Raw genomic sequence first — 26,891 nt, 5'->3', positions numbered from 1 at the left:
GTATTACTGTAAGTATAAACATTTTTACATGCAGATTGCAAAGCATCCTATGAATTCATAACCCCTTTCTATATCATGTTTGTGATTAGTGAGCATATCTCATTTTCCACATCTCCCATATAATCAAAACTGGAACAACCCGAAATAACATCCTCATAAAACTGTTGTTAAATACCTCTGTCCATCACTTTATACACAAAAGTTTTAATAGAGGAATATAATCAAACTCAACAAGCGAGTAAATAGCTTAAGATTGTTATCGAACACCCTCCAAACCAAAAATGATTGTTTAGAAGGAAGTTTTGGGTAATTTTACGGACGGTACCTGACTAAGATCAACTAGGCATCTCGAATTTCAGCTAAGCTTAAGATAAAAACTGCCAGATAAGCACTGCCACACAATTAACACTAATATAGCAGGTATTAATTAAGAATGTTGATCTGCTTGCCAGCAAGTGGCTTATCAGGAGGATATGATCAACTAGGATAAATTATAGGACCTCATAATTTATCCAGGTAAAACATTTAACATTAGGATGAATGTTTTGAGATTCATATAAATGTATCTTTCACATTATCGTCGTTGTTATTCCTTTGTATTCCACTGATTAGTTTCCTTTCTTGTTAAATGTACAAATTATTTTATGGCATAATAAAACCGACGAAATAAAGAACTTATACTCACAAATATAACAACTACGTAGATGGTTTCATAATACTACCAACACAACTAAAAACACCATTTGATAACTGAAAAACAATAAAATTAGAAAGGTTAATAATAAGAACAGGGAAGTTAATTAGGCTATTGCCAAGAAACTCTTCATATAAGGACTACAAGTATATAACTTCATTTCCTGTCGCGGCAATTCAACTTTCTTCATAGTTCTATGATCTAAATTATTGAGAATTAACCCTTCATTCCACATGTCAAGCAAAAGTTCACCTTCTTGGATGTTCAGAAGCTTTATCCGCCCAGATTTGTCGCCAATAGGCGATGGAATTTCCATGAAACACAAACTAAAAGGGAAAATTCTCCTATCAGAGAGATTAACCTTGTACCTTTTGATCCACACCCGCGTCTCATAGTCCTCCAAAATCCATATATCGATAGCATACTCAGGGAAAAGCAAGTTACAAAAAGACAAACGATCATCCTTCAGAAAAAGAGTCATAGTTCGATACGCTTGCTTTGGGTTGCACACAGTACTTCGAGGATGAGGCATAGCAGAGAATTCTTCCTTATCCATTCTAAAAACCATGATTCCGTTTTCACAAGGAGAAGTATTTTTTTCTTTCTAAATCGTGCAGCACGACCCAATGCAATGCTCCATTAACAACTGCCGGATTGACACCGGATGGCAAAAAGTTGAAAGAGGAGGACAAATGGATATTCCTCCACCTCCGTGTCCGGAAAATATATACGATATACTGACAACAACTGTCTCGTACTTGTACGTAAAGAATTCTGAATTGTCTTGTGTATGGACAAAAGTACAGAGCACATAAGTAGCCGGGGTGAAGTGTATGTTGTAAAGTTACTTCCTCTTGTGTTATCGGGTTGAAAACATAATAAGTTGACTCCCACTCTGAGGAAGCAAACAGAAGAACTCCTTGACAAGAGTATATAAGAGAAAGCAGGTGTTCCCAGTGCTTATTAATCATCAGCTCAGGTCTGAGATGAAGTTTCTTTAAGGCGGCCTTCTTTTTCTTCTTGTTGTTTTCACCAAAAACATAAAGATTCTGTCCGTGCTTGGCAAAATGATCCTGTATGAGAATCATGGGTCTGCTAGCTCTACAGAGATCATCATGTGAGGTGGTAAAATAGTCCTGTGATGAGACCAAAGCTCTCCAATGCCTACAAACCCATCGACATCTAAGAAGAGAATGTGCCGGAAGCCTACTCAGAATATCAATGACGAGACAATCGGGCAAACGTTCAGAAGTTTCACCATCATCAACTCTACATACTGTATGAAATAGTGAACCCAACAGTTCTGTAGTCCATGTGAAGCATTCAAGTGCCATTACCTATAATATAAAGCAGAAAATAAGAAAAACAGTGGTTGTTTCGGTTGATCAAAATAAAAGATTAAAACTTTTATACCAAGATCCTCCAGAATTTTGAGAGAGGGATGGAATAAGAAGCTCAAATCATAAAATATGGACCATGGTCGCACCCTTGTAATCAATGAAGTGGGCAGGGCTCAGGCTCAAATCTCAATGGACACAAAAAACACTAGGTGATTTCTCCTATCTGCCTAAGCCTGGGTGGGCAGAGATGAGAGTTGTCCGGTATATGCATTGGCAAGAGTTACTAGGTATCACATGAAATGGTCGAGGTGCCTACACTGGGTCAGGACACCATCCTTATCAACAAAAAATATGGATCATAGTTAACACTTTTAATTTTTGAGACTGGTAGAAATTGATAGATACTCCCTCCGTCCCATAATAAGTGTCACCTTAGCCAAAAATACGCATATTAAGAAACCAATAATGCAATGTGAAGTTTACTAAAGTACCCCTATCTAATAAAATAAATTACTTTTTCCTCTTGATTAGAACATGAGAAGTAGTAATCCTTTGGACATTAGGAATCCAACAATACCAAGTTACTATGTAGCTTTGTCAATCATTATTTAGATGTTGCCTTAACTTATCAGTTTTTGGATAAGGGTAGAGTTGGAAAAAAATAGTCAATTTTTGTCTTGGTTTTCTAAGGTGAAACTTATTATGGGACAATTTTTTTTGGCTAAGGTGACATTTATTATGGGACGGAGGGAGTACTTGATCACGTGAAAGGACTAGACTTCAGTGGAGAAGCAGAGGCAAAATTTTCATTAATAAAAAAAATAAAAGGTAAAGCTAAGAAAATTCAACAAAATTCAACATCTAATATATATCCATAAAAATTTGACCTTGTATACACAATAAATTTTCACATGAAGAGATTTCTAATGACCCCCTTCTGCCCCCTAACTCCACCCTTGGTGGGAGGTAAGGTTTGACGTTTGTGGGTTCTGGTGATCCTAGCTTTCTGCTAAACCCACAATTTATTATTACTGTTTATTATAACTAATGCATTTTCATCTCTCCTTGAGTTGAGTCTATCGGAAACAGCCTCTTCGCCCGTCAAAAGGTAGGAGTAAGATCTGCGTATACTCTACCCTCCTCAGACCCCACCTGGTGGAATTTTACTGGGTATGTTGTTGTTACAAGGTCAAATTTTGTTGAATTTTTTACACTCTATTAGAGGGTAGAGTGTTCGCAGACCTTACCCTTTTGCACCTTTTGCAAAAACATAGTATTAGTAATTACTAGTACTATGTATGCTGCCACTAGAAATTTCAGCCTAGTATATGCACTTCTCTTCAACCAAGCTAAGGGCCGGTTTGGTTATAAGAATTATTCACTTTTTTTCGGAAATTTTTTTCACTTTTTTCCGGATTTTTTTTTTCACTTTTTTCCGGAATCAGCGTTTGGTCATGAAAATTCCAAATACAACTTAAAGTTGTATTCCGGAATTTGAAAAACAAGAAAAACTTGTTTTTTAAGTTTTTCACTTTTTTCACAATCAAAACAACTACATTTCAACAAAAAATACAATTTCAAAAACTATGACCAAACAAAACTCCAACTCCAACTCCAAAATTCCAAAAAAAAGTGATTTTTTTTTTTTTTTGTTTCTATGGCCAAACGCCTACTAAGTGTTAGGTGCAAAATTTTGCTCCGTGGACGCTTGAACTTTTTCACTCAATCCGGTTGGTCAAGCATTGACCATTGTACATCTTAATTTGTTCATGAAAATACCTAAATCAATACAAAATACCTACTTCTGAATTATTTCGCCCCTGATCTCAACTATTCAATTATGTTTGGATTAAAAATTGATTTTTCTTTTGTTTCAGTTTATATACTTAAAATAGATATCCTTTTCCAATTGAAAATAAGAAAAACTTGAATCACGATTAACCCCACAAAAACAAAGCTAAAATGACAAAATTCTGAGTTCGTTTAGTTTGATTTTCAATTTGAAAACACCAATAATAATTGGTTTGTTTAGGTATTTAAGAAGAAAAAAACCAAATCAATAAGTATATATTATTAATATATACTTATTAATAATATATAATAATTGGCATGGAGATCTGATATATGCACAATGTGATGAGATAGGAGAAACCACTAATGTAGTAGCTGGGGAAAGAGCTATTCTAGAAGGTCTAAAATATTGTGTAGAATGGATTTGCATACTTTGATTTTGTAAACAGACTCTTTGCTCCTGAAGAATATGGTGGATAATTTGTGGGAAGCACCATGGTGCATCACATCAGTTGTGTGGAGAGAATAAGGAAGCTAAAGGAGAGTTCAATATACAGAGAAGGCAATAGCAACAACAACAACATATCCAGTGTAATCTCACAAGTGGGGTCTAGGGAGGGTAGAGTGTACGCAAACCTTACCCCTACTTTGAGAGGTAGCATGAAGGCAGTAGCCTAGCAGATTTTTTAACTAACCTAACTTTTGATTTTGCAGGTACTCAACAATTTCTGACTTTCTCTAAACTACCTAGTGCAGAGGGGAGGATTCTCAATTTGAACAACCATCCAACTCCAAATCTCAGGTTCAGAAGTGGAAAGAATAGAGGAACAAATGGAGTGTAAGTCTGACTCTGTAACTTAGATATTGACAAATCTTCAATGTGTGGTATTAGCCTTGGCTCATCCTATTGAAGAAATGACCATAACTGAGAAACAAGTCTAACTACAGGTCCTAAGTCATCTTTATAGAAAGTTCTGATGCTTTGACCTCCTAGGTACAGATCTTATTCCTACTATCCTAACCAACTAGAGATATTTTTTTGTGATATTTAATTTATTCTAAATCCTGGAGAGATACTCCTTGTCGGTGGTAACCACGTCTCTGGTGAGAGCTTCGAGGGGCATATAAATGGTGAAAATCAAAGGCTACAGAGTACTACTTACACAAAACAAAGCAGATCTAGTAGGTCAAGGATTTGGGAGCTTGGTAAATCAAGTTCTAGTACTGATTCATCCAGATTGACGATAGGAGAAGTAAAAAACAAGTGTAAAAGAAGATATATTTGCGTTTTCGGCTTCAGAAATCGTAAAAATCCAACCTTTTCAACTTCAATCCAACCACTATTAATGGCTACAAAAGGAAGATGGAAGACTAACCTCATCAAACCGTGAAACACCGCAGCTGAGTGGAGCTGATCTCGATCGAAGGAGGTGATATTTAGCCAAAAAAGTTTTATAGACATATTCATGGGGCTTGCTTCAATTTAATGCTCTTCTATATCGAAGTTATTTAGGAGTGATTTATTTATTATTTCAATCATTACAGCTAGGTAAGTTCAAAAATAGATATTGATGTAAGCTAATCTTTTTTTTAACTTTTGAAAGTAAATAATTGTCATTTCTCATTGTGTAATTTCTACAATCAAATATTTCAATACATAATAGGTTAATCAATTTGTCTGAGTTTTGCTAAAAATATACTTGCATATAATAAATTATGTCCTTAGGTCTAGTAAATTGAATGAAGTAAATTTTTAATGCATGTGAAAGAAAACGAAAAATCAACAACCCCAAAATAAAAAATCTGACTATATTTTGGTTCCGTTTGATTTGCATATTAACTTTATAAACCATGAATGCTCATACTGGTAGGTCACACGAGGCAATGCGAATAAAGTCTTACCTTGCAAAAAATTTAGTGTGGCGTGCCCTCCATACCAATTGTTTTTTGTTTTAACCTGTCCAGGCTCACCCCGAATAGACATCTCCTGTCATGTCCAGCACAGCTTAAGTTTTCTCTTTTTTCATGTTGTTGTAGAGCTAGAAGAGACAAGCTTAACATTTCATTATTTCTAAGAGAACACGTGGTCTAATTCGTGGTCAAACTCCTATTACTTTCTAATAATTCATCTTTTTTTGGCTTATTACTTTTGTAATAAAAAGAAAAGGACTCTATACCATTTTCATCTTAGTTTGAAAAGCTGGCAATTGTAATAGTGATAACTTTTGTTTGTCGAGAAAGACAATTATATATTAAGGCTTTATACAATATTACAATGTCAAAAATGTGTACTTGGGTTTGGTTTCTTATAGTTTACACTTTGTATTTGAATTTTGAAGTCATGATAAAGTGTGTTTTTTTGTGTTCACTTTCTTAGTTTACACACTAACCATTTGTATTTTGCATTAGTGATTTTTGTTCTTTCGTTAAGTTTGTGTCTTGTGTTTAAGTTGAGTAGAATTTAATCATTTGTTAAAACTCTAGCTATAAACCTATTTCTTTTGAATGCCTTGGTAAAATGTGAATTTTAGGTTTACTTTCTTAGTTTATCTATACACTCTACATTTGAATTTTGAGTGTAATGATAAAAACGTTTTTTTAAAAAAATAAAAAAAAAAAATTTGTTCAGTTTCTAAGTTTATGCACTCTGGATTTGGTTTACGAATGTGATAATTAAACATAGTTTTTGGGTTCAGTTTATTATACGCTCTATATTTAATTTTCGGATACCATGATAAAATGTGCTTTTGGGTTCACTTCCTTAGTTCATAGATATACTCTGCATTTGGTTTTTGCGTTCGTGATCTCTATTTAGATATTTTATTAAGGTTGGGTTTGTGCTTTTTCAAAATAATATTATTTGGATCTGGCGATTAATTAGCTTAGTAGCATTTGATATCATTGTCGACTTTCACCCATGCATTTTGAGGTCTACCTTCGTTCAACCTGCATAGATATGTGTTAATTTGTGAGTAATATTATATTGCTTAAATAGAACCAACTTCAGCTTGCTTTTTTTTTTTTCCTTTTCATATCTGGCCACTAGATGACCCTCAATCTCCAGATTTAGAAGGTAATAATTCATTCCAGGTACCATATTTTGATATTTTTCTTTTATGTTTGTTTTGGTGAATTATGCAATGTGCAGAAAATTGTCCTTCAAGTCATTTGGTAAGAAAATCTCCTGATGCGTATTTTTTGAAAAGGAGAATATTACCAAATTCCTCTGGTTAGATGATTGTTATACTTATGGGTAAATTGTGATGAGGTAGGACATTCAAACTTGAAATTGTCCGTCTAGGTAAAGACGTATCTTTTAAAAGATAGAAAGGACTTCAGTTTCTTCTATTCGGTTGATTGTGTATAAGATGTTTGGTTGCTTCATAGAAATAAGTTTTGTCTGTCTTTGTCGAACTGTTGCGAATATAAAAATCGATAGGTGCAATCTTGAATCTTGCTGCTGAGTCTATTTTAATTAAAACTCAATCATCTTGGAGATAATCTGACAATTGCGGAGAGTCAATTGTGGTAACTGAAAATAAAGCATCTGATTGTATGATATTTCTATCTTTTCCCCACTTTTTGGTGCATTCCATGATTAATATCAGAGACTGAGCTTTTTTTTTCTTTTACATCTCTAACTCAAGACCGGACTCCACTACTTACACCGCTATAGATCCTCCATTTCAAGATTTGGAAGGTAACATTCATACTTCTTCTTCTTCTTCTTTTTTTTTGGTTTGCTTAAAGTGTGTTTTAGAAAAAGAATCACAACAAAAGTTGTTCGCATTTAATAATTCCAGTTTATATGTGTAGCTTTTTGTTTCATGACAACTATTGTAATTGATTGTATTTGATCTGTGGGTTATTTTCTAATTGGTTCTTTTTTATTTGTAGTTGTTGCTTCAACATCAGCTTCTCTACAAGATTTGGATGATAATGTTAGGTCTACAGAAGCTTTAGAAAAGAAAATGGATAAGTTTGGTCCGGAGATGACGTCTCTAGAGCAAAAAACAAATAGGATTATAACTACATTAGGGAATCAGATTGGATTTCTTCTGTCATATACGTGTGGAGGGATATTCTTTCAACATTTGAAATTTTCTTGTGTAGTTATTGGGTAGATCACTTCCGTGATAGTATTTTGTATCATTCTAGGATTGTGTCTTGTTATTTGGAACGCAAAGATGAAATTTAAGAATGATGATCTATTCCGTCAAAAATGGATGAAAGGAGAGATTAATCATTCAAGCATGAGTGATTTGGGATTCGAAGAGCGAAGGATAAGACAGCATAATCAGAATGGAATGGTTGATGACACCGCTCCATTACATCCTATAATGATGCCTGATTTAGTGACCGAGCGGTCTAGGTTGATATTAAAATTTGAGAAATATTTAAGTAGATTTGAGTCCTACAAGTGGCGATTGTGGCGATTTATTCTAGCTGCGATCGTATGTGTGGTAATTAATGGGGTGCTATATGTTGCATTGCCTACTTCACATATTGCCGTAATTAAGTCGTTTTCATGTGCGTCAATACATAAATTTGGTAATTTGAAATGTTTCAATTGTATTACATACATGCTAATTGATATTTTTAACCATTTGTTTATAGAAGCTGGTGTGTCAGGGGGTAAAAACCCTAAGATGCCAGCCCAGCCTACACATATATGCAACCTATGTAGCCTATCTGAAAAATTAGTAAGTCACCCGATTCGAACAATTTAATCAATGAATTAAGAAATTACATAATCACATGATAAAAACTTGCCTAGTTTTATATTGAGTTCATTTCCTTTTTTTTACTTTTTTGAAGTGTGGGGCAATTTATTATAATAGTATTATTACATTGGTAGAGAAATTTAACTAATAAGATGTTAACGATGTGTTTGCAATACATTACCTTGGACCATATTGTAAAAAACTATATATACATATCAATATTAAGGTCTACATAAGTTTAACTCAAAGTTCTAAAATATTTCTACTATTTAATGTAAGCAAAATTTCTTTCTTCTTTTCGATAAAGATTTTGAATGTTTTTTTGCTATCAACTACAGCAAAAATAAAATCTACTATTAAAATTTTTGGAGTTCCAAAATTTTGAGAGTCTAAAATATAAGTGTCAAAGGGGTCGGGCCGACCATGGAATCGATGCTTAGAGGGGCTCAAAGTTTGCAAGCTTAGGGGAGTCGTTTAGGGGGCTTTTAGGAGAGGATCAAATCGGCCCCTAGCCAAGCTTTGGTGGGCTAGGTCATTTTATAAATTTAATTTGTATTATAACTTTGAGTTATTGAACATATACAACTAGAAGAACTTTTCTAAAAAAATCCTTGGCTAAATGTCTTTAATTTTTATATAACTATGAGTCATTTCGGCCAACTGTCAAATTGAAAAATGGTCATTGGCCAACAAGTAATTTAGGCTAAAAGATTTTAATATTATTTTAAATTCTATTGATTAAGCGAGTCGGTCTGGTCAATTCTAGAGGTGTAGATAAGTTTCTTAGTGGTCAGTCTTGCAAACTTATCCCGTCGAATTGAGCCCTTCTCGAGCCCCCTAAAGCCAGCCCGCTCCCTTGTAGCAATCTTGGGCCTACTTAACCCACTCGACACCCATAGCCTAACAGAGGAATTTGACTAATCAATGTCCACAGCTAAGTATGGAGGAAACTAAACCAATAATGATATTGGAATATCATATTAATTGATGGCCACTAATCTAAAAGAATAACTTAGATCTTTTTTTTTTTTTTTTTTTTTTTTAGAAGGAGTGTCAACTTTTGAATTGAAATCAAAAGCATAGAAACAGAAATTGAACTGAACAAAAGGCAAACTAGAAGGAGTATTTACTTTCAAATTGAAGTCAAAAGCATAGAAACAGAAATTGAACTGACCAAAAGGCAAGCTAGAATTGAAAGAATCGAGTTACGCGTGTCTAACAAGTGAAAAGAATCCAAAGAAACTGCACAATTATATGATGACTATCCTCTTTATCTATACAAAAAATCTTGTCCTAAATTCAACACTTCTTGATCCATCATTCTGCACTGTCAATTCCAATCCATCATGTCAACAACGTCATCTTCAAATTCCCCAACCTCTAGAATCATTATTTTTGAGAGCATATGGGTTTTTTTCTTTCTTTTAACCCCTCCCCCTAGGAGCTCCCTCATTTGCTCCCTTGGCGACTCAAACTTGCAACCTTCGAGTGGAAAGTGGGGGATGCTTACCATCTGAGCAACCCCCTCTTGTCAGAGTATATGGGTTTAATTTGCGCTCAAACTACTTTGTATTTAAAAAAAAAAAAAAGTACCCATACCTTTTCCATTTTAGTTTGAAAAGTTAGCAATTGGAGTAATTTTTTTCTCAAGAAATATACTTATAATAAGGTTTATACAATGTCATCAATGAAATAGTACTAAATAGTCTACAAACGGAAAAAAAATTGAAAAAAAGCCTGTCAAATAAGACAAAGATAGCAGATTTGGCATTTATATAGAACGAGAGCATGCACTAATCACCCTCGTTGGCGGCCATCACCTGTTCTATGCCGCTGCCGACGGAGTTGCTGTCCTCCCGGATATAACCTACGTCAATCAACACGAAAATGCTAATCGTAGAAGGGTGTACCACACTAAGTCTTGGACCAAGTTTAAGAGAAATGTGAGTCGTATTTATGTTAACCGCATGCTTCTTTGAGATGCTAGTTGCGCTACTGTTTAGTCGTATGACTGTTTCTAGCTACTATGTACTTCCTTTTTATGGTTTCTGGATTTTGCTACTGTACTATGTTTATGTTTCCATCGTATGACTGTTTTAGCTACTACTTCCTTATGATTTCTAGATTTTGCTACTGTGTTTTTAGTTCATATAATGAAAGTTATGTTGTTTTCAATCCTTGTTAATATACTACTCTCTAGTGATCGTATTTCGTTCTTTATGATTTTTGGGTTTTGGTACTACGTTTTAATTCATATAATGAAAGTTGCGTTGTTTCCGATCCTTCTTAAAAATACTACTCTCTAGTAATGAAAGTTGCTTGTTTCTGATCCTTGTTAAAAATACTACTCGTTAGTAAAGTTTGAGGCTGATAACTCAACTTTATTCTTGACGTTTATATTTTTACATTACTTAAACAACCTCATTTGTAATATCATCATAGAGTGTATTATAAACTCTGTGATGATTATAGAATACCTAGTTTTCTCTAGCTCTTATTTTTCTCATGCTTGTTAATTAGTAGAGGCTCATTACCTTATTAGGATTAGTAAGGTAAGGCATAACCCCCCTCACTTGTACTTCTCTTTAAAGTTGGCTTTTATTTATGGCTGAACCCATCTTGAGCCCCTTGTGGTCCACAAGATTTTTCACTTAGACACATCAAATACGTCTTGTTTCATTTAGACACCTGAAGTTGAGTTAAAATGTGTTATTGAAACACTTTTTACTGATGTGGCACTGTGCGTGTAGTTCACCTTTTTGTGATGAGTGAAAGATAATTTTTATTTTTATTTTTTTGTTCTCCTTCATCTTCTTCCTCCCTCCTACCACTTTCTTCACCATATCCATATTTCTCTTTATCTACTCTATTGCTGCTACCACCGCAACCACGTCTCCGTCATTTCCTTCTTCACCCACCACAAGAACCATCAAATGTCCACGCTTCTAATCCATCTGTAACAACAATTACATAAAATAAATCTGGATCTAAAATAATTTTCTGTGAAACTTCATTTTTTTCGATTGAGCATAATTTAAAAAAGCAAAACGAAAACAAGGGGTGTGGTGGAGAAAAGCAGGGCTCGTTTTTGCAGACAAAAGACCCAATTGGGTTAACGATTCAAAATATTGAAACAAACCCACCAATATATTCAAAAAATTATAAAGAAACCCAGTTAAGAAAACCCATAATTTCACCTTTCTAGCAATCAAAATCAACTGAAGTAACCATCAAAATCACTGTTTCGTCACTTTGGATTGAAGAAATTGAGATGAAAATTTGAAGATTCCATTAAAGCTCATTTGAAGATGGGAAAATATAATTAATGGAACGATTTTCTCTAGCTTAAATTTCATAAAACGGAATAGATTGGAAGCTGTGTAAGTAGAGGTTATGGTGGATGAATGGAGATTGAAGAAAATGGGAGGTGGATGGGGACGATGACCGCCGTCAATGTGCTTCTGCTAGTCAAGAAGTGGGTGAGGACAGGCTTAGAAAATAGGATTTTTTTTTAAAGTTTTTAATTAACTAATTAGTTTAAAAATAATTTCTTTACTCATGTTTTAATTTTTAATAATTATTTTGAATACATACACCCCATGCACTAATTTAATTTATCAATTTGCCACGTCATTGGCAAGTGTGTTGCACAAACATTACATATTTGGCTGACTGTGTAAAAAGTGTCTAAACGGAACAGTTGGGGTCGACCTCATATGTCTAACTGAAACAATGCGTATTTGAGGTGTCTAAGTGATATGTCTTGCGGACCACAAGGGCCCCCCGATGGGTTCAGCCTTTATTTATTAATAGAAAACTAGCACCAGGGACCCGCCTAGTGGATTCGCTTAAAAAAAGGAAAAACTTGTCGATATAATATGAAATTTACCTCAATGTTTTCACCTTTAACAGCTTCAAAAAAAAAAAAAACAACAACAACAACTACTCAAAACACACAACTTCCAGAATATTTTTTTCATACCCCGTTTTCAATATAAGATTCTCAGATATCTGACGAATAGAAATCAACGAACCTAGAACTCAAAAAGGGAAAATTTTGTTGATATAATGTGAAATTTACATATATGTGAGGAAGGATATTTTCCAAATTTTGCAACTTCCTTGTGCAATTAATGGGTGAATGTCACGACCCAAATCTAACACTCAGGCCGTGATCGGGCACTTGTCGAGCTTCTACCCATAAGGCGAACCCTCTAAGCTAATCATTTGAAACTTAACAAATAAAATGAATAATACGCAAAGTCTCATAATATAAAGAAAAGTGCGGAAACGAAATACAAATACTGAGTCTTGCCCATAAACCCCATAAAATGTCTAAGTCATGGAACTACTAGTCTGAATATAAAAGTACGAGACGTAGCTCGGAATACTACTAAGTCAACTAACGAAGAAGAGGCCGCCATGATCTAATGGTGGCTCACCTCGACTGAACTAGACTGAACGAAGCTGGAATGAATCAAGTATCGGCTACCTGGTCCCCGTTAGCCACACCTGCACGCATACAGCATCAACAAGCGTGAGTCTAAAAGACCCAGCAAGATCATCGACACTCTCAGCTTATCCCTGGGGCAAATCTTTGAAATCCCTGATAATGCATAAAAGCAATTACACAGTACAAGTATATTAAATATATACAAACACTGAAGCTAAAGCTAAAATCATGAAGCACAACCAAGCAAAACATGAAATACTCTAAATCTGAATCTATGCTCACGGGACATAGTACGTATTTATCTATGTCTTACCCCGTTTTCCGAAGAGGGCATTATTTACCCCCATCTTACCCGGACGAGCAATGCATGAAATACACTGAATCTGAATGTATGCTCAAGAGACATAGTACGTATTTGTTTATGTCTTACCCCGTCTTCCGGAGAGGGCATTATTTACCCCCATCTTACCCGGACGAGCAATAGACGCACTACACTGAATCTGAATCTATGCTCGTAGTACGTATTTGTCTATGTCTTACCCCGTCTTCTGGAGAGGGCATTATTTACCCCCATCTTACCCGGACAAGCAATAAATGCACTACACTGAATCTGAATCTATGCTTATGGAACATAGTACGTATTTGTCTATGTCTTACCCCGTTTTCCGGAGAGGGCATTATTTACCCCCATCTTACCCGAAGTTACTTAAATTCTAGCATCTATCTCTCACCGAACATCAATGAGACTGTGGAAGTATGCCCCTCAAGATATGATAAGTGGAACATACATCCAATCAATACCACTTCTAAATTTTACATTTATATAAATAGTATCTATTTAAGCGAAATTATGCTAAAAGACTCATACGGTCATTACTTTAGAAACTTGGAAATTATCCAATTTAGATCATGCTTGCCCACTCACACGAACTAAATGGTTTAAATGCATACATATAACACAAACCATATGTTTTTTATGAAAAGCAAGTAAACTAAGAGTTTAAGCCTCACTTGCCTTATAACCGGAACGCAACTCTCTTGAAATGTCAAATCCTTCAAACAATCTTCAATAGCCTCAATCTATTCAATACCATAAACAAATAGTCCAAATTAGCCTAGGAAAACTAATCCTATAATTTTTAGTTTAGAACTAAATCTCAACATTCTATATCCAAATTTCATAATTTCTTTAAATGAAAGAACTGTATCCTAGTAACTTTAATAACCAACTATATACATATGTTTTAGTACTAAAATACTAATAATGGTAGTGTGTAATTAAATAAAGAAAGAAAACAAAAACAAATATTAAAAAGAAAACGACACAGTTGGTGACTTGAAACAAAGAAGAGTAATTTGCCACTTTGAAAACCTATTTTGTCTTATTCGAAACCCAAAAGTGAGCACTGTAGCAGTGCACGAATTTCTGAGAGAAACAGTAGCAATTTCATTCCTTTAAACCAATTTATATCTCTAACTCCACAACACACCATCAATTACTATAATGATTTGTTTCCCCTAATCATTAGATCATGATTACGTCCTATTAATAATTCATGCCATCCAATCCTATTTGACTTAACACCCTTGCAACACAATCCATGGCTTACATACTAAATTATAAGGAAAAATTATAAATCTCAAGATGTATACCTGCATGCCTTGGCAATTGTGGGAAATAAACTTCACTGTGTCAAACTTTGTACACAGTAACCGATGCCCTCTTCTTGTCCCTTCTCTCTCCTTAGACTAGAAACAGATTAATAATTTTTCTTGTACTTTCACTCCTTCCTTTGGAATATAACGTGCACAGTCACAAGAGTAGTGGGCCTGGCCCACTCACTAACTTAACCAATTCATGCACCATTTAATATATTATATCATATAAATAATAATATCACAATAAATATATATGCATACATGTTATATGGATATAATTAGTACCTGTTACGGTATCGAACTCGTTAAAACTAGTAAGTTATAATTGAGGAAGTAACTCTAAAATTCATTTGGAAAATATCGGGTTATTACAGTGAAGCACCTCCGTATTAGTAGCTTGCATCATTGGAGGATTGTGTCTTGCTATTTGGGCGGCAAAATGAAATTAAGAAGGATGATCCCTTTTGTCAAGAAAGTGGATCAATGGAGAAAAAAATTAGCCATTCAAGCACAAGAGATTTGGGATTCAGAGAGCAAAAGATTACCTCAGGAAAATCAGAATGGAAGTGTTGATGACACTGTTCCATTACAACCTACAGTGAAGGCTGATTTGGTAATAGACCTTTGAGATGAAGTTTGAAACTTACAGCTCAAAGGTCTGAAGTTGGAAACTGTTAAACCTAACTTCAGATTCAAATATTTAAAACTAACACTTTCGTCATATGATCCGCAGTAGCCAAATGTTAACTGCATTGTCACGATATCCCAACAACAACAAGATCTAAAAGAAAACTAATAACTTGTTATTTGTACTTGTTTAAAATTGACTAATTCTTAAGAGTTAGATATATTTTAAATAGGAATACTTACAGTGGATACTTGGTGTAATTCCTACCTTCCAAATGAGTAGAGCTATTAAAACAGGTCACCCCAACCCAAGCGTCGCGGACTAAGGAATTTGATGGGCTGGGCGGGCCTTTCATCATTTTTCCAATCTTTTTTTATGTTACAAAATTTCAATCTATATTCAAACCAATAAGTACGCCATTTCTTTTTAACATTTCTAACATATGATTATATGGAAGTACATAATCCAATGACAACTTATAGCATATTCAACACCAAACATAGTCAAGCGCTTTTGAATCTGTTTGTGATGAGTTGTCTTAATTAACATCTTCATCTTCGTCTACATTCATATGCAAATTTAACTAGTTATTCATTATCAAATAACTACATTTCAAAAATAAATAATATTTAAATTCATTTAAAAAATATTACCACTTTTGAATTTGAATAAAGTTGTTCAACCAATTTCAAGTAGCAACAACTGCTTGGACATTTTCATGATGGATGCAACTTTTATACTCGGTGATTAGCAATCTTAGTATTAGGGATTTAACGCTAAATGAGTAAAGCATTGTGTAAGAGCCCATTTGGATTAGCTGAAAAAAAGTGGCTTTTAAGCATTAAGTGCTTAAAGTATTTTTTAAGTGCTGAAAGTTATTTTTATAAATAAGCAGTTACATGTTTGGATAAAAGTGCTTAAAGGGTTTTTAGAAGTAAGGATATTATTGGAATTAACAGAAAATATATGGGATAAAAGGGTAAAGTTGTTGGTCAAACCAAAATGGCTTTTAAGCCAAAAAAAAAAAAAAAATTGGGGTTGAGCAACTTCTTGGTTGTGGCTTATTTTAAGCATTTTTTTTTAACTTAATTTAAGTTATTTTCTATTTTACCAAACACTCAAATAAGTTAAAAAATGGCTTATAAGCTGGTTTGACCAACTTATAAACCAATCCAAACGGGCTCTAAGAAACTAAGACTTATTCAGTAATCATTGTTCCTAGTTTTTACTTATTATTTTCACAATTTTCTTTTAAATTGCAATCATAGATGCAACTTCTCTACTTGGTGATGCAATCATAAATGCAACTTCTATACTTGGTGATTAAGATTTATTTATTTTTTTCACAATTTTATTTTAAATTTTAATTTAAATTAAATAGCTTTTTGACCCACGAGCCGGCCTCGGTCAAGCCTCAAGGGCCAACAGACTGGCTGGAGCTAGGCAAACCCTACCCCAATAGCGGATTGGGTTGGGCTGGTCTAAAGGGCCAAGCCTATTTTGACGGCTCAATGAGAGATTTACACGAATGATTTTAGAGGTGGTTAGTCTTGAACTTTTGACTTCATTTGTTTCATGTCAAAATTTCAAGTTTAATAATTTTTAACTTTTGACCTTGAAGGTTTGCCTATGAGGCCAGTAGGGGTCAAAAATTTAAAGTCGTCCGTTTCCAAGGGAATTGGGTGAAATCTCATGGTTCGAAATCCCCCGAATACAGATTGTTTTCTTGAAGAATATGGAAGGGGAAGTTACATAAATACTAGCAAATGAGTAGCATATTTCATAATCTACAACTATTTATCATATTACATAATCTACAATATATACCTTATATGTATATAGGGTATATATGATTTTATGCCATAATTCAAGAATATTGCTATAAATAAAAGGCTAAAAATAAGGAATTTCCTATATTAGTAATAACGAAATTAAATATATATTAAAACACATTAATTACTTTTCTAAAAGTCTCCATCATATACTCTGCAAATAGTTTAAATATTGTTTATATGATATATATTATACTACAATTCTTTGAACAAGTATATATATAATTTTACTTATATATTACATATATTTCACTATTATATACTAGATATAATATGATTTGTTATGTATGTTAACAATTATATACTAGATATAATATTATTTTTATGTATATTACACAAAAGTATTATATATATATATATATATATATATATATATATATATATATATATATATATATATATATATATATATATATATATATATATATATAGAGAGAGAGAGAGCACATACATTATTGTATTCATATCTTAGCTAAATTGAACAAGCAGAATACAATAACCATATGAATTTACATTGAGTTAATTTTTTTCATAAAATACTGTATATTATATAAAATATACACATTTAAATTTACATTGAGTTAATTTTCCTATTTATGAAAGAGAGAAAAAAATTGAAGAATAAATATGTAATGGCAGAAAGGAAGCCATGTTTTATGGGATGGGGTGTCAGTTATTAATTGAGATTCCTGTTTGAGTGGGATTTTTTTAAGTGATTAGAATTTTAGGAAAGTTAAAAGTTTTCCATTTTAATGCATTTTATAGAGATATTTAAGGGATATGAAAGATAGTACAAAATGTAATAAAAAGGTTAATAATTAGTACAAATTGTATTTATGTAATTTTTTTAAAGTAGTTGTGACTTATTTAAATACCTATTTAAAAAGTTGTATTTGTGTGACTTTCCCAATATAGAATGGGAAATCCAGACTGAGATGGCTATTAATCTCTTGGCCCAAATTAGAAAGCCCATATTTTTGAAGTAGTTCCAATATGAAAGCTCAATACTCAAGCTGATCCCATTTTTTTCTCGACCTAATTATACTCCTAACTGATTTCTGTGAAAAGGAAAAGAGAGGGTACATGACGATGGATCAAATTGCAGTACATTTTTGACTTATTATAGTGTTATAAGTTCAATCACTTTCTTATTACTTTCTGTCACTTTCGACATTTTAAAAGATTGTTATATTAGATGCATAAGACCTAATAATGTCTCTTTCCTAATGTTTTGCCTTTTTTGCATTCTTAATCACACATGCAATCTTTGACCCCATTGTGATTTAATTCAAATCATTCAAGATTTTATATCACTATTACTTGGAGAATGGCAGCACTAGGTTACAAAAGTCTATATTTTAGCTTAGGAAGCAGTTATTTGCTTTACAATCATGGAATATAAGGAAATATCTAGATTAAAATCCCTCTCTTTAAAGTGATTGAGAATCACATGAAATCAAAATGTGTGTGCGCAGGAGCGCGAAAATAGACAGAAGAAAGACAAAGAACATGTCATTTTCTTTTTCTTTTAACCCAGTGTTACAGAAAACTATAAAGAAATAAGAAATGTGATTCCCAATTATTTATTTTCAAAGAAAAATTGTTTTGACAAACATGAATAGGGCAACAGACACCTTAAATAGTCTTGAGCTCAACTCTTGTGAATGGAGAAAAACGCGCATATTAAAATTAGCCAGACCAATAGGTATCCAAACAAGTGGTTATACACACACACACAAAAAAAAAAAGATTCTTCAAGAAGTAATCACAAATTGTTTTATTTTAAGTGATATAATCATAATCCTATTTCTACTCTTTTCATTATAACAACAAAGTATATAACAAGAAATAACGACCGCTGAACAATTGCATCGAACACAACAGTGAAGGTTTCTAGACAATAAACAATGGATCATGAACTCGTTGACTACAGTAGTTATTGTTAATTCGACTTATACAATAAATCCTATCTTAAGTTATACACAAAAGTTCCAAGATTTCAATCTTATTTAACGATCTCTATCTCTATATACTTAAATCATGATGATATTATAAAATATATAATATGGTTGGCTACATTCTTCGTGCGGGGACTAACCACTAGTACATGGTTGGAAAATAGTCCAACAGGTGAAATATAAAGCATTCGTTTGCCAGCCTATTTTTTCTCTTTTAAATTCTCAAGGGGTTAAAGTAACGCACTTATCTTTTTTAGTTTCCCATCCATTTGTTATTCGAGCCGATCAATCCAGATTCGTGCCGAAAAATACCACATTGAGGATAAAGAGCTCTCTAATAAAGACGATGCTATCAGTAATGTTTCTAATCTATATCTAGTTTACTATTTATTCTAGTATACTAGTACTATTTATTTCTAATCTAAAACTAGTAATCACAAAATTTGTAAATTGTAATTTGTTTTCCACCTATTTTCTTCACTTACATTTTTTTGAGTTGGCATAACAATCTGTATTCAACATTTACTGACCCACCTAATTCAAATTTACACAGCGCACAACATATTAAAGTGAAAATACTCTTTATCAAGGGTTTCTCCATTCTAACACTTCTAAAGTTTGAACCTAAGATATCTTGTAAATGTGGAAGAAATCCCACAATACCCTTGAATGATTTTTCTTGTTATGCGTTGTAGAGTGGAAAACTATTAGCTTTCTTGACAGCAATTTGAAAACTGCTAAACGATCGTTGGTCATCTTAGAGTCAAGTAGTAAAACTTGTGTGTATTCCAGTAGACAAATCATTTGTTAAAAAAAATGATATACGAATGCAACACTTAACCAAACAAATAGTCAGTTATTTTGGAGTGTACATGACGCTCTTTTTGATAATTAAATATAAAAATCAATTTTCTCGAGCTCAGAAATTTATACTATTGTTAGTCCCTATAAGTTGAGAAGATTCCTTTCAACATAAAAGTTAAAAAAACAGATAAAGATATACTCATCCGTCCCAATTTATGTGACACTTTTTGCTTTTCGAGAGTCAATTTGACTAAACTGTAAAGCTAAATTGGATTAGATTAACTCGATAATTTAACTTTAAAATTTATATATTTGAAAAACCATAAGAAAAGTACTATAAATTGAAACTTTTCTCATATCAATTTGATAAAAAATACATCTTAAAATAATGATCAAAGTTCATACAGTTTAAATCTCAAAAAGTGAAAAGTGCCACATAAATTGAGACAAAGGGAGTATAAAAAAAAAAAGGACAGGTAAAGTAATCACCTAAAAGGACGAGTCGGGTCAACCAAGTTGAGTGGGTGGGTCATGTTTTGTCTTAAATGGGTCCCCAAGAATTGACCCGAAGGTCAAAATAGTAATAGACTGTTTCTCCGCGTGGTCGTCTATAATGATTGAGACAAATCTGTCTATACGTATCAATTTCATTTTCTGCTATTCCTTTTTTAGTCTCTCAAGTCACATTGTTTTCTACTTTTTGAATCTCAATTTTAAATTTTCGTATCTTAGGACTGTTAAGTGGGTGGATTGATCAAATATTGGATCTTTGGAGTTTGGTTTTAAGTTCAGTGTATTGTTAGTTTAAAAAATTAGTACAATTAAAATCACTTAAACGATAATTACTGTAAAACCTCTATAAATAAACATTAATTTGATTACATGATATAAAAATATACAAGTTTAAAGTTTCTTATTTGAGATTAGATTAGACTATTAAGAGAATAGATTCATCACATATCTGCTCTTTTGAGTTTAAGTACTTTGTACTGTTAGTATAAAAAAAAATTACATATTCAAATCACTTTCACGATAACTACAACTAATTTTTTATAATAAACATATTGATAACCTACAGAAAATAGTAATTGACATTATCATAAGTTCAACTATAATAATAATGTGAACATAATCTTTAAACCTTCAATGTATATACAGTAAATTTTTAGAAGTTTATACAGAATCAATAGAAAATAACATTTAATTAAGCTGCAACATGATTAAGAACAAAAAATAAATAAATAAAAAAATAGGAAAAAGGATCGGGGAGATTTGATTCAACATTTAAGTCAATAGTTTTTTTGATATCAAAATGGCAATACATAAATTATTGCATCCAATGGTGTGGTTTAATGGTTAATTAATAGCCCATTAAGCCAAGCTTATTTTTCTCCCAAAAGTACTTATTTTTTTAATAAGTGCTTATTTTAAAAAAAGTGAGGTGTTTAATCAAGTTTTGAGAGAAAATGAGTACTTTTGGGGAGTAATAGAAGCAGTTTTTCAGAAGCTAGAAAAAATAGTTTTTGCCCAAAAACATTTTTTTGAAAATAACTTTTGAGAAAAATACACTTAGAAACACTTTTTAAAAGTTTGGTCAAATACTAATTGATGCTCAAAAGTACTTTTTAAATTAATTGATCAAACATAAAAGTACTTTTTTGAAAGAAAAAAAAGTATTTTTAAATTAAGTTGATTTTAGAAGTTTGGCCAAATAGGCTATAAGTGGGTTGAAAATGATAAGGTTTCAATTTTAAATTCCAGTGGCAAGGCGAAAACATTAGAAGATTTCTTTCCATTTGTTAGATAGAGTTATGCAATACTTGAAAAGGTGCGACGTACCAGATACGCCAATAAAATTAATTAAAATGCGCGTAAAGTGTACTCCAATAAAGTGTACACGATTTTCCCTTTTTTGAGCAAAATGAGAACTCCTTTTAAGATTATAGTCCAAAAATTGAAGTGCAAACTTTGATGATATTGGACCAGTTCTTTCACTTGACAAAATACAAGTTTTCTTCTCTTTGACTCATATTGACTAAAGGTATAAATAAAAGGAAAGTATTAAAAGTTGAAGATTTTACACAAACTTTCCAGAATATGGTATTAAATTAAGTATTTGAAAACAAACAAAGGAAAAGTGTTTAGTACTCATCCCGGACACTTTTTCTTGGTCAGTCCAAAAATATGTTTTTTTTTTATATTTAATAATAATTCAACTCTAGATTTCTAATTTTACCTTTAATTAGATGATTTATAACCACACAAAATATTTATAACTTATTTAGATCACAATTTTTTTTTAAAAATTCTTTTGTCCTAAAATTCAGTAACAATCAAACACCATACCTAAATAGTTAGTACTCCTTTCATCCCAAAATAAATGTCACATTAGTAAAAAAGAAAATTGTCCCAAATAATTGTCATCGAGGGCAAGACAAAAATTGACAAGTATTTTCAATTATATCCTTAACATTAAAAAAGTAGTTCTTTTTAATATTATTCAATTCTCAAAAACCATCTAATATATAGGGATGAATTAGTAAAATTCAATCGTGTACATCTTAATTTCTAATGTGTGTGATTTTTGTTAAGGCAACACTTATTTTGGGACGGAGTGAATACCATAATACTAAAATCCAAGAAATTAAATGGGGCTGGTGGAAAGGAGAACAATAAATAGGAATAAGTTGGAGGCTGCTAATGCAAAAATAATAAATGTACCATAAATTTCACTCGTTTTTTCAACTTTTTTTCTTATTCAAAAATTTCCACTTTGTTGCATGTGGACTCATAGTCTCCACTCCACCTTCCTCTTCCCTTCCTTTTCTTCTTTCCTTTCCACTACCCCCCCCCCCCCACGCACCCAAAAAACCCCCCACCCTACCAAACAAAAGAAGGGAACTCCTCGTGATTTGTGCTCATTTTGAGTAATCCAAATAATTTCTTCTCAGAAAATTGGTGAGTTTTCAGTTTTTTTTTTTCTTTTGTGGGTAGCATTTTTTTGTGATAGAAATGGAGTCTTTTTGTAGTTTTCAGCTTTCTTGGCTTATTTTCTTTTGTGGGTAGCATTTTTTGTGATAAAATGGAGTCTTTTTGGAGTTTTATAGCTTTCTTGACTTATTTTCTTTTGTGGGTAGCATTTTTTTGTGATAAAAATGGAGTCTTTTTGTAATTTTACAGCTTTCTTGGCCTTTTTTCTTTTGTGGGTAGCATTTTCTTGTGATAAAAATGGAGTCTTTTTGTAGTTTTCAGCTTTCTTGACTTATTTTCTTTTGTGGGTGGGTAGCATTTTTTTTTTTTGTGATAAAAATGGAGTCTTTTTTGTAATTTTACAGCTTTCTTGGCTTTTTCTTTAGTGGATTGCATTTTTTTGTGATAAAAATGGAGTCTTTTTGTAGTTTATTTCTGATCTTGAAGGGTTTTGAGTTTAGAAGTTGTTTGCTATTGTAAAGGATTTTTATTTTCTTTTTTCCCTTTCTGCTTTTGGAAAGAAATTTGAGTTTATACTCTTTGTACAGTAATTGCCTATTTTGTGTTCTACTCTTCTTGTTGTATTTCTTTAGTTATTTGTTTTAAATTGAATTTTCTTTTTAGTTCTTGTTGTAATTGTTTATTTTGGATTTTGTATGTTGTAAATGTTTCTCTTCATGTTCTAAAGGGCTTGATTTGGGTTCTGTTTGGTTTAACCGATAGTGATATTAAAGTCACATAAATTGTGCAAAAGAAGAGGAAAAGGAGAAAAAAGATTTGCTTTACCAAGTTAAAAGGTATAGACTTTAAGATGAGATAATGAAATCTTGGAGTAGAAAGTATAAAAGATTTCTGCTTAGCTGCACCTTTGATTAGGTAAAATTTATAAGGACAAACAGTAATGATGTCAGCAAAGAAATAGTTCCACAATTTTTCCCTTCAAAAGTTGTTGAAGTTTTCATTATGTCATTTTAATTCATATGCTGTTCTAATTTTTTTCTTTTTTCTTTTTTGTGTTGCTTTTTAGCCACAATTAAGTTGCTGGTGGAATTGACTTTTCAGATCATTTTTGAGTATTCCCTTTGATACCAAGATGGTTGCAGAATCTTGGTTTCGCAATTTCTGGAAAAATTCTAAAAAGCTTGAACATGGCGGTCATCAAAAAGTGCTTGTTGGTGTTCTAGCATTTGAAGTTGCAAGTTTAATGTCTAAACTGGTTCATGTATGGCAATCTCTGAGTGATAAACAAGTGGCTCGATTGAGGGATGAGATAATGAACTCGGTTGGTATAAAGAAGCTAATTTCGGATGATGATTCGTATATTGCAAGGATGATATGTACCGAGTTGGTTGAAAACTTGGGACACGTAGCAATTGCTGTTTCTAGGCTTGCGAAAAAATGCAACGACCCGTTCTTGAAAAGTTTCGAGCAAGCCTTCAATGATTTGCTAAAAGTCGGTGCTGATCCGTACGGTTGGCAACTTTCATGGAAGAAGATGGACAAGAAAGTGAAGAAAATGGAACGGTTTATTGTGGTAAATGCGAATTTGTATCAAGAAATGGAGAATCTTTCTGATCTTGAACAGACATTGAGGAGATTGAAAGGAAATGATGATGCAGATAGCATTACTTTAGTTGAATACGAGAAGAAGCTCGCGTGGAAGCAACAAGAAGTGAAGCATCTTAAGGATGTTTCAATTTGGAATCGGACTTATGATTATACAGTCCGACTTTTGGCAAGATCCCTTTTTACTATATTTAGTAGGATAGGGCATGTGTTTGGAGTCGATCCCGTTGTGGATGAGAGGGCTAAAGCATCGAGAGATTTAGATTCCGATCATATCCATCGGAGCCACTCAGTTGCTGCTTATGCCCAATCATCTGTTCACCCATCTGAAAATAGTCTAAGTAGATTTTCCTCAGAACCAGTAGAAAACATCCTTGCCAAATCTGGGCCAATTTCAAGCACAAGAAACATGCATATTTCTTATTCGGGTCCCCTAAAAAGTTCAGCTTCAACGGCCAGCCCGATTCCCGGAAGACATTCTTCGGCTGGCTTCTATTCCGGTCCTCTGGGAAAGTCAACAACAAAATCTGGGCCGCTCCCTTTGTTGAACAAATCCGGCATGAGGTGGTGGAAATCTCGTGATCGTTCAAATCCCAAACATGCTCGACCAACCTCTGTGGGACCGCTAAAAGGCTGCATTATGATTGGGAACGTTTCTCCTGTGAGTAATTGCCATCTAGATCCGCAATACGGATTTCACTCTGGTTTTCTCAGTGCAATGAAAGGAGCTAATAGTATAGTAAATGGCCTTTCCGATGGCTATTCTACTTGCTCTTATCTGACAAGTTATAATGCGAAAAAAAGGTTGTTAAACGCTCCTCCAGAAACTCTCGCGGCTGCTGCCTTAGCATTGCATTATTCAAATGTCATTATCGTAATTGAGAAACTCGTAGCATCTCCTCACTTGATCGGACACGATGCAAGAGAAGACCTATACAACATGTTACCGGCTAGTTTAAGAGGAGCCCTCAGGGCGAAATTAAAGCCGTTTGCTAAGAACTTAACGTCATCGGTTTACGACACGGTTCTTGCTGGAGAATGGAATGAAGCAATGTTGGGGATACTAGAATGGCTCGCTCCGCTTGCTCATAACATGATAAGATGGCAATCTGAACGGAGTTTCGAGCATCAGAATTTCGTGTCCAGAACGAATGTGCTGCTCGTACAAACCCTCTATTATGCAAATCAAGAAAAGACGGAATCAGCAATTACGGAGCTGCTCGTCGGGCTAAACTACATATGGAGGTATGGAAGGGAAGTGAATGCAAAAGCAATAGAGGAATGTGCAAGTGCTAGAATGATGTTTAATGATGATTACTTGGATGAATGAAGGGATTTTGGTCCTTAGCCAGGTTTCTCAGGTGTTGCTGATTCAAGCTACTCAGTGATCGGATTCCATGAGATTCTTTTGTTCGTTAAAAGGCGACGAATACTCTGCAGGAATGTAACTTAAAGCTTCTATAAACATATTCTTTCAGGTCAGTAAGTGATGACCATTTTCCTATTTGGCCAGGAAAAACTTGGTGTCTCATTTGATGAATCAGAGTCCACGCTATAAAATTCAATATCTAGTTATTTGATAAATGTATAGAATTAGCTGAGCTTGTTTTTCTAGCTTTGTAAATTTACATAACAGAGCTTTCCTTTAGCATATAAGATAATGAAGGTTTGGCGCAGTTTGTTCTTGATGAATTTATTGGAGCAATTTGCAATATTATGAAGCATGAGATTTTGAGAATTAGTAAAGCCAAAATTTGAGCTTGTGGCTACTATGATAGTACATTGGTTCTGATAACTAGAATGCATCCATGTCAATATTTTCTTCTATAACAGTGGTGTTGGGCCATTTTGTGTGCACCTCAATTATTCAATTGGTAGCTGATATCATACACCTCAATTATTCCAATTGAGTAGCTGATACATCATTCTAGCGCATGCATCGGATAACTCTATCGGTCTATCCACGGAGTAGTTGCAACCTTGTACGAGCATAGCGGATAACCTTATCCACCTACCTCGTACTAGCATATGGATCGGATAACTTTATTACTTTATCCACTTCATTGAGTAGTTGCTACGTCATATGAGCATATGTATTAGGTAACTCTGTTCACGTACCTTATACTAATACATACATCACATAACTCTATCGGTTTATGCACCGAGGTTTCCATGAGTAGTAGCAGGAGCATAAGTACTAGATAACTTTGTTCACCTATTTTATACTAGCACATACATTGGAAAACTTTATTAGGCTTTCATTGAGTAATGCTCCTCGTATCAACATAAGTATTTGATAACGCTTTCCTTGAGTAGCTGCTACCTCGTATTACCACAAGTAACTTTGTTCATCAAAACTTACATAAATGAGAAAAAAAGAAAGAATGGTCAAGATTCTCTCTTTTTTTTAGTTCTTTTGGGTTTTGGCTCATTAGCACATTACAAAATGATGGAGTTAATATTAAATGTTTC

General features: G+C 33.3%; 2 protein-coding genes and 1 long non-coding RNA gene across 4 annotated transcripts; 1 reads left to right on the top strand and 2 right to left on the bottom strand.

Annotated features, from left to right (window-relative positions):
• Positions 1–700: 700 nt before the first annotated feature.
• Positions 701–2,028, bottom strand: LOC132060607 (F-box protein At3g07870-like). Its single transcript, XM_059453599.1, is given in 2 exon segments — positions 701–1,292; positions 1,294–2,028. Coding segments are annotated over 2 exon segments (1,227 nt in total). The 3' UTR covers positions 701–800.
• Positions 2,029–12,800: 10,772 nt separating this feature from the next.
• LOC132060606 (uncharacterized) lies at positions 12,801–15,028 on the bottom strand. Its single transcript, XR_009415959.1, has 2 exons — positions 14,656–15,028; positions 12,801–13,061 (listed from the first exon to the last, which is right to left on the bottom strand). It is a non-coding gene; the product is annotated as an uncharacterized LOC132060606 (long non-coding RNA).
• A 7,655-nt stretch (positions 15,029–22,683) lies between these two features.
• On the top strand, positions 22,684–26,111 carry LOC132059146 (uncharacterized). Of its 2 annotated transcripts, none has more exons than XM_059451665.1 (2): positions 22,684–22,841; positions 23,881–26,111. In XM_059451665.1, the coding sequence occupies exon 2, from the start codon at positions 23,947–23,949 to the stop codon at positions 25,747–25,749; it is 1,803 nt and encodes a 600-aa protein (XP_059307648.1). In that variant the 5' UTR covers positions 22,684–22,841; positions 23,881–23,946; the 3' UTR covers positions 25,750–26,111. The 2 variants fall into 2 exon arrangements, with proteins under 2 accessions (XP_059307648.1, XP_059307650.1); XM_059451667.1 differs by having other exon boundaries at positions 22,696–22,841; positions 23,916–26,111.
• Positions 26,112–26,891: the final 780 nt, after the last annotated feature.

The sequence above is a fragment of the Lycium ferocissimum genome, chromosome 6, assembly GCF_029784015.1.
Source record: "Lycium ferocissimum isolate CSIRO_LF1 chromosome 6, AGI_CSIRO_Lferr_CH_V1, whole genome shotgun sequence".
Lineage (NCBI taxonomy): Eukaryota > Viridiplantae > Streptophyta > Magnoliopsida > Solanales > Solanaceae > Lycium > Lycium ferocissimum.
Note: the sequence above shows the minus strand (reverse complement) of the source record. Positions and strands in the feature narration are given on the sequence as shown.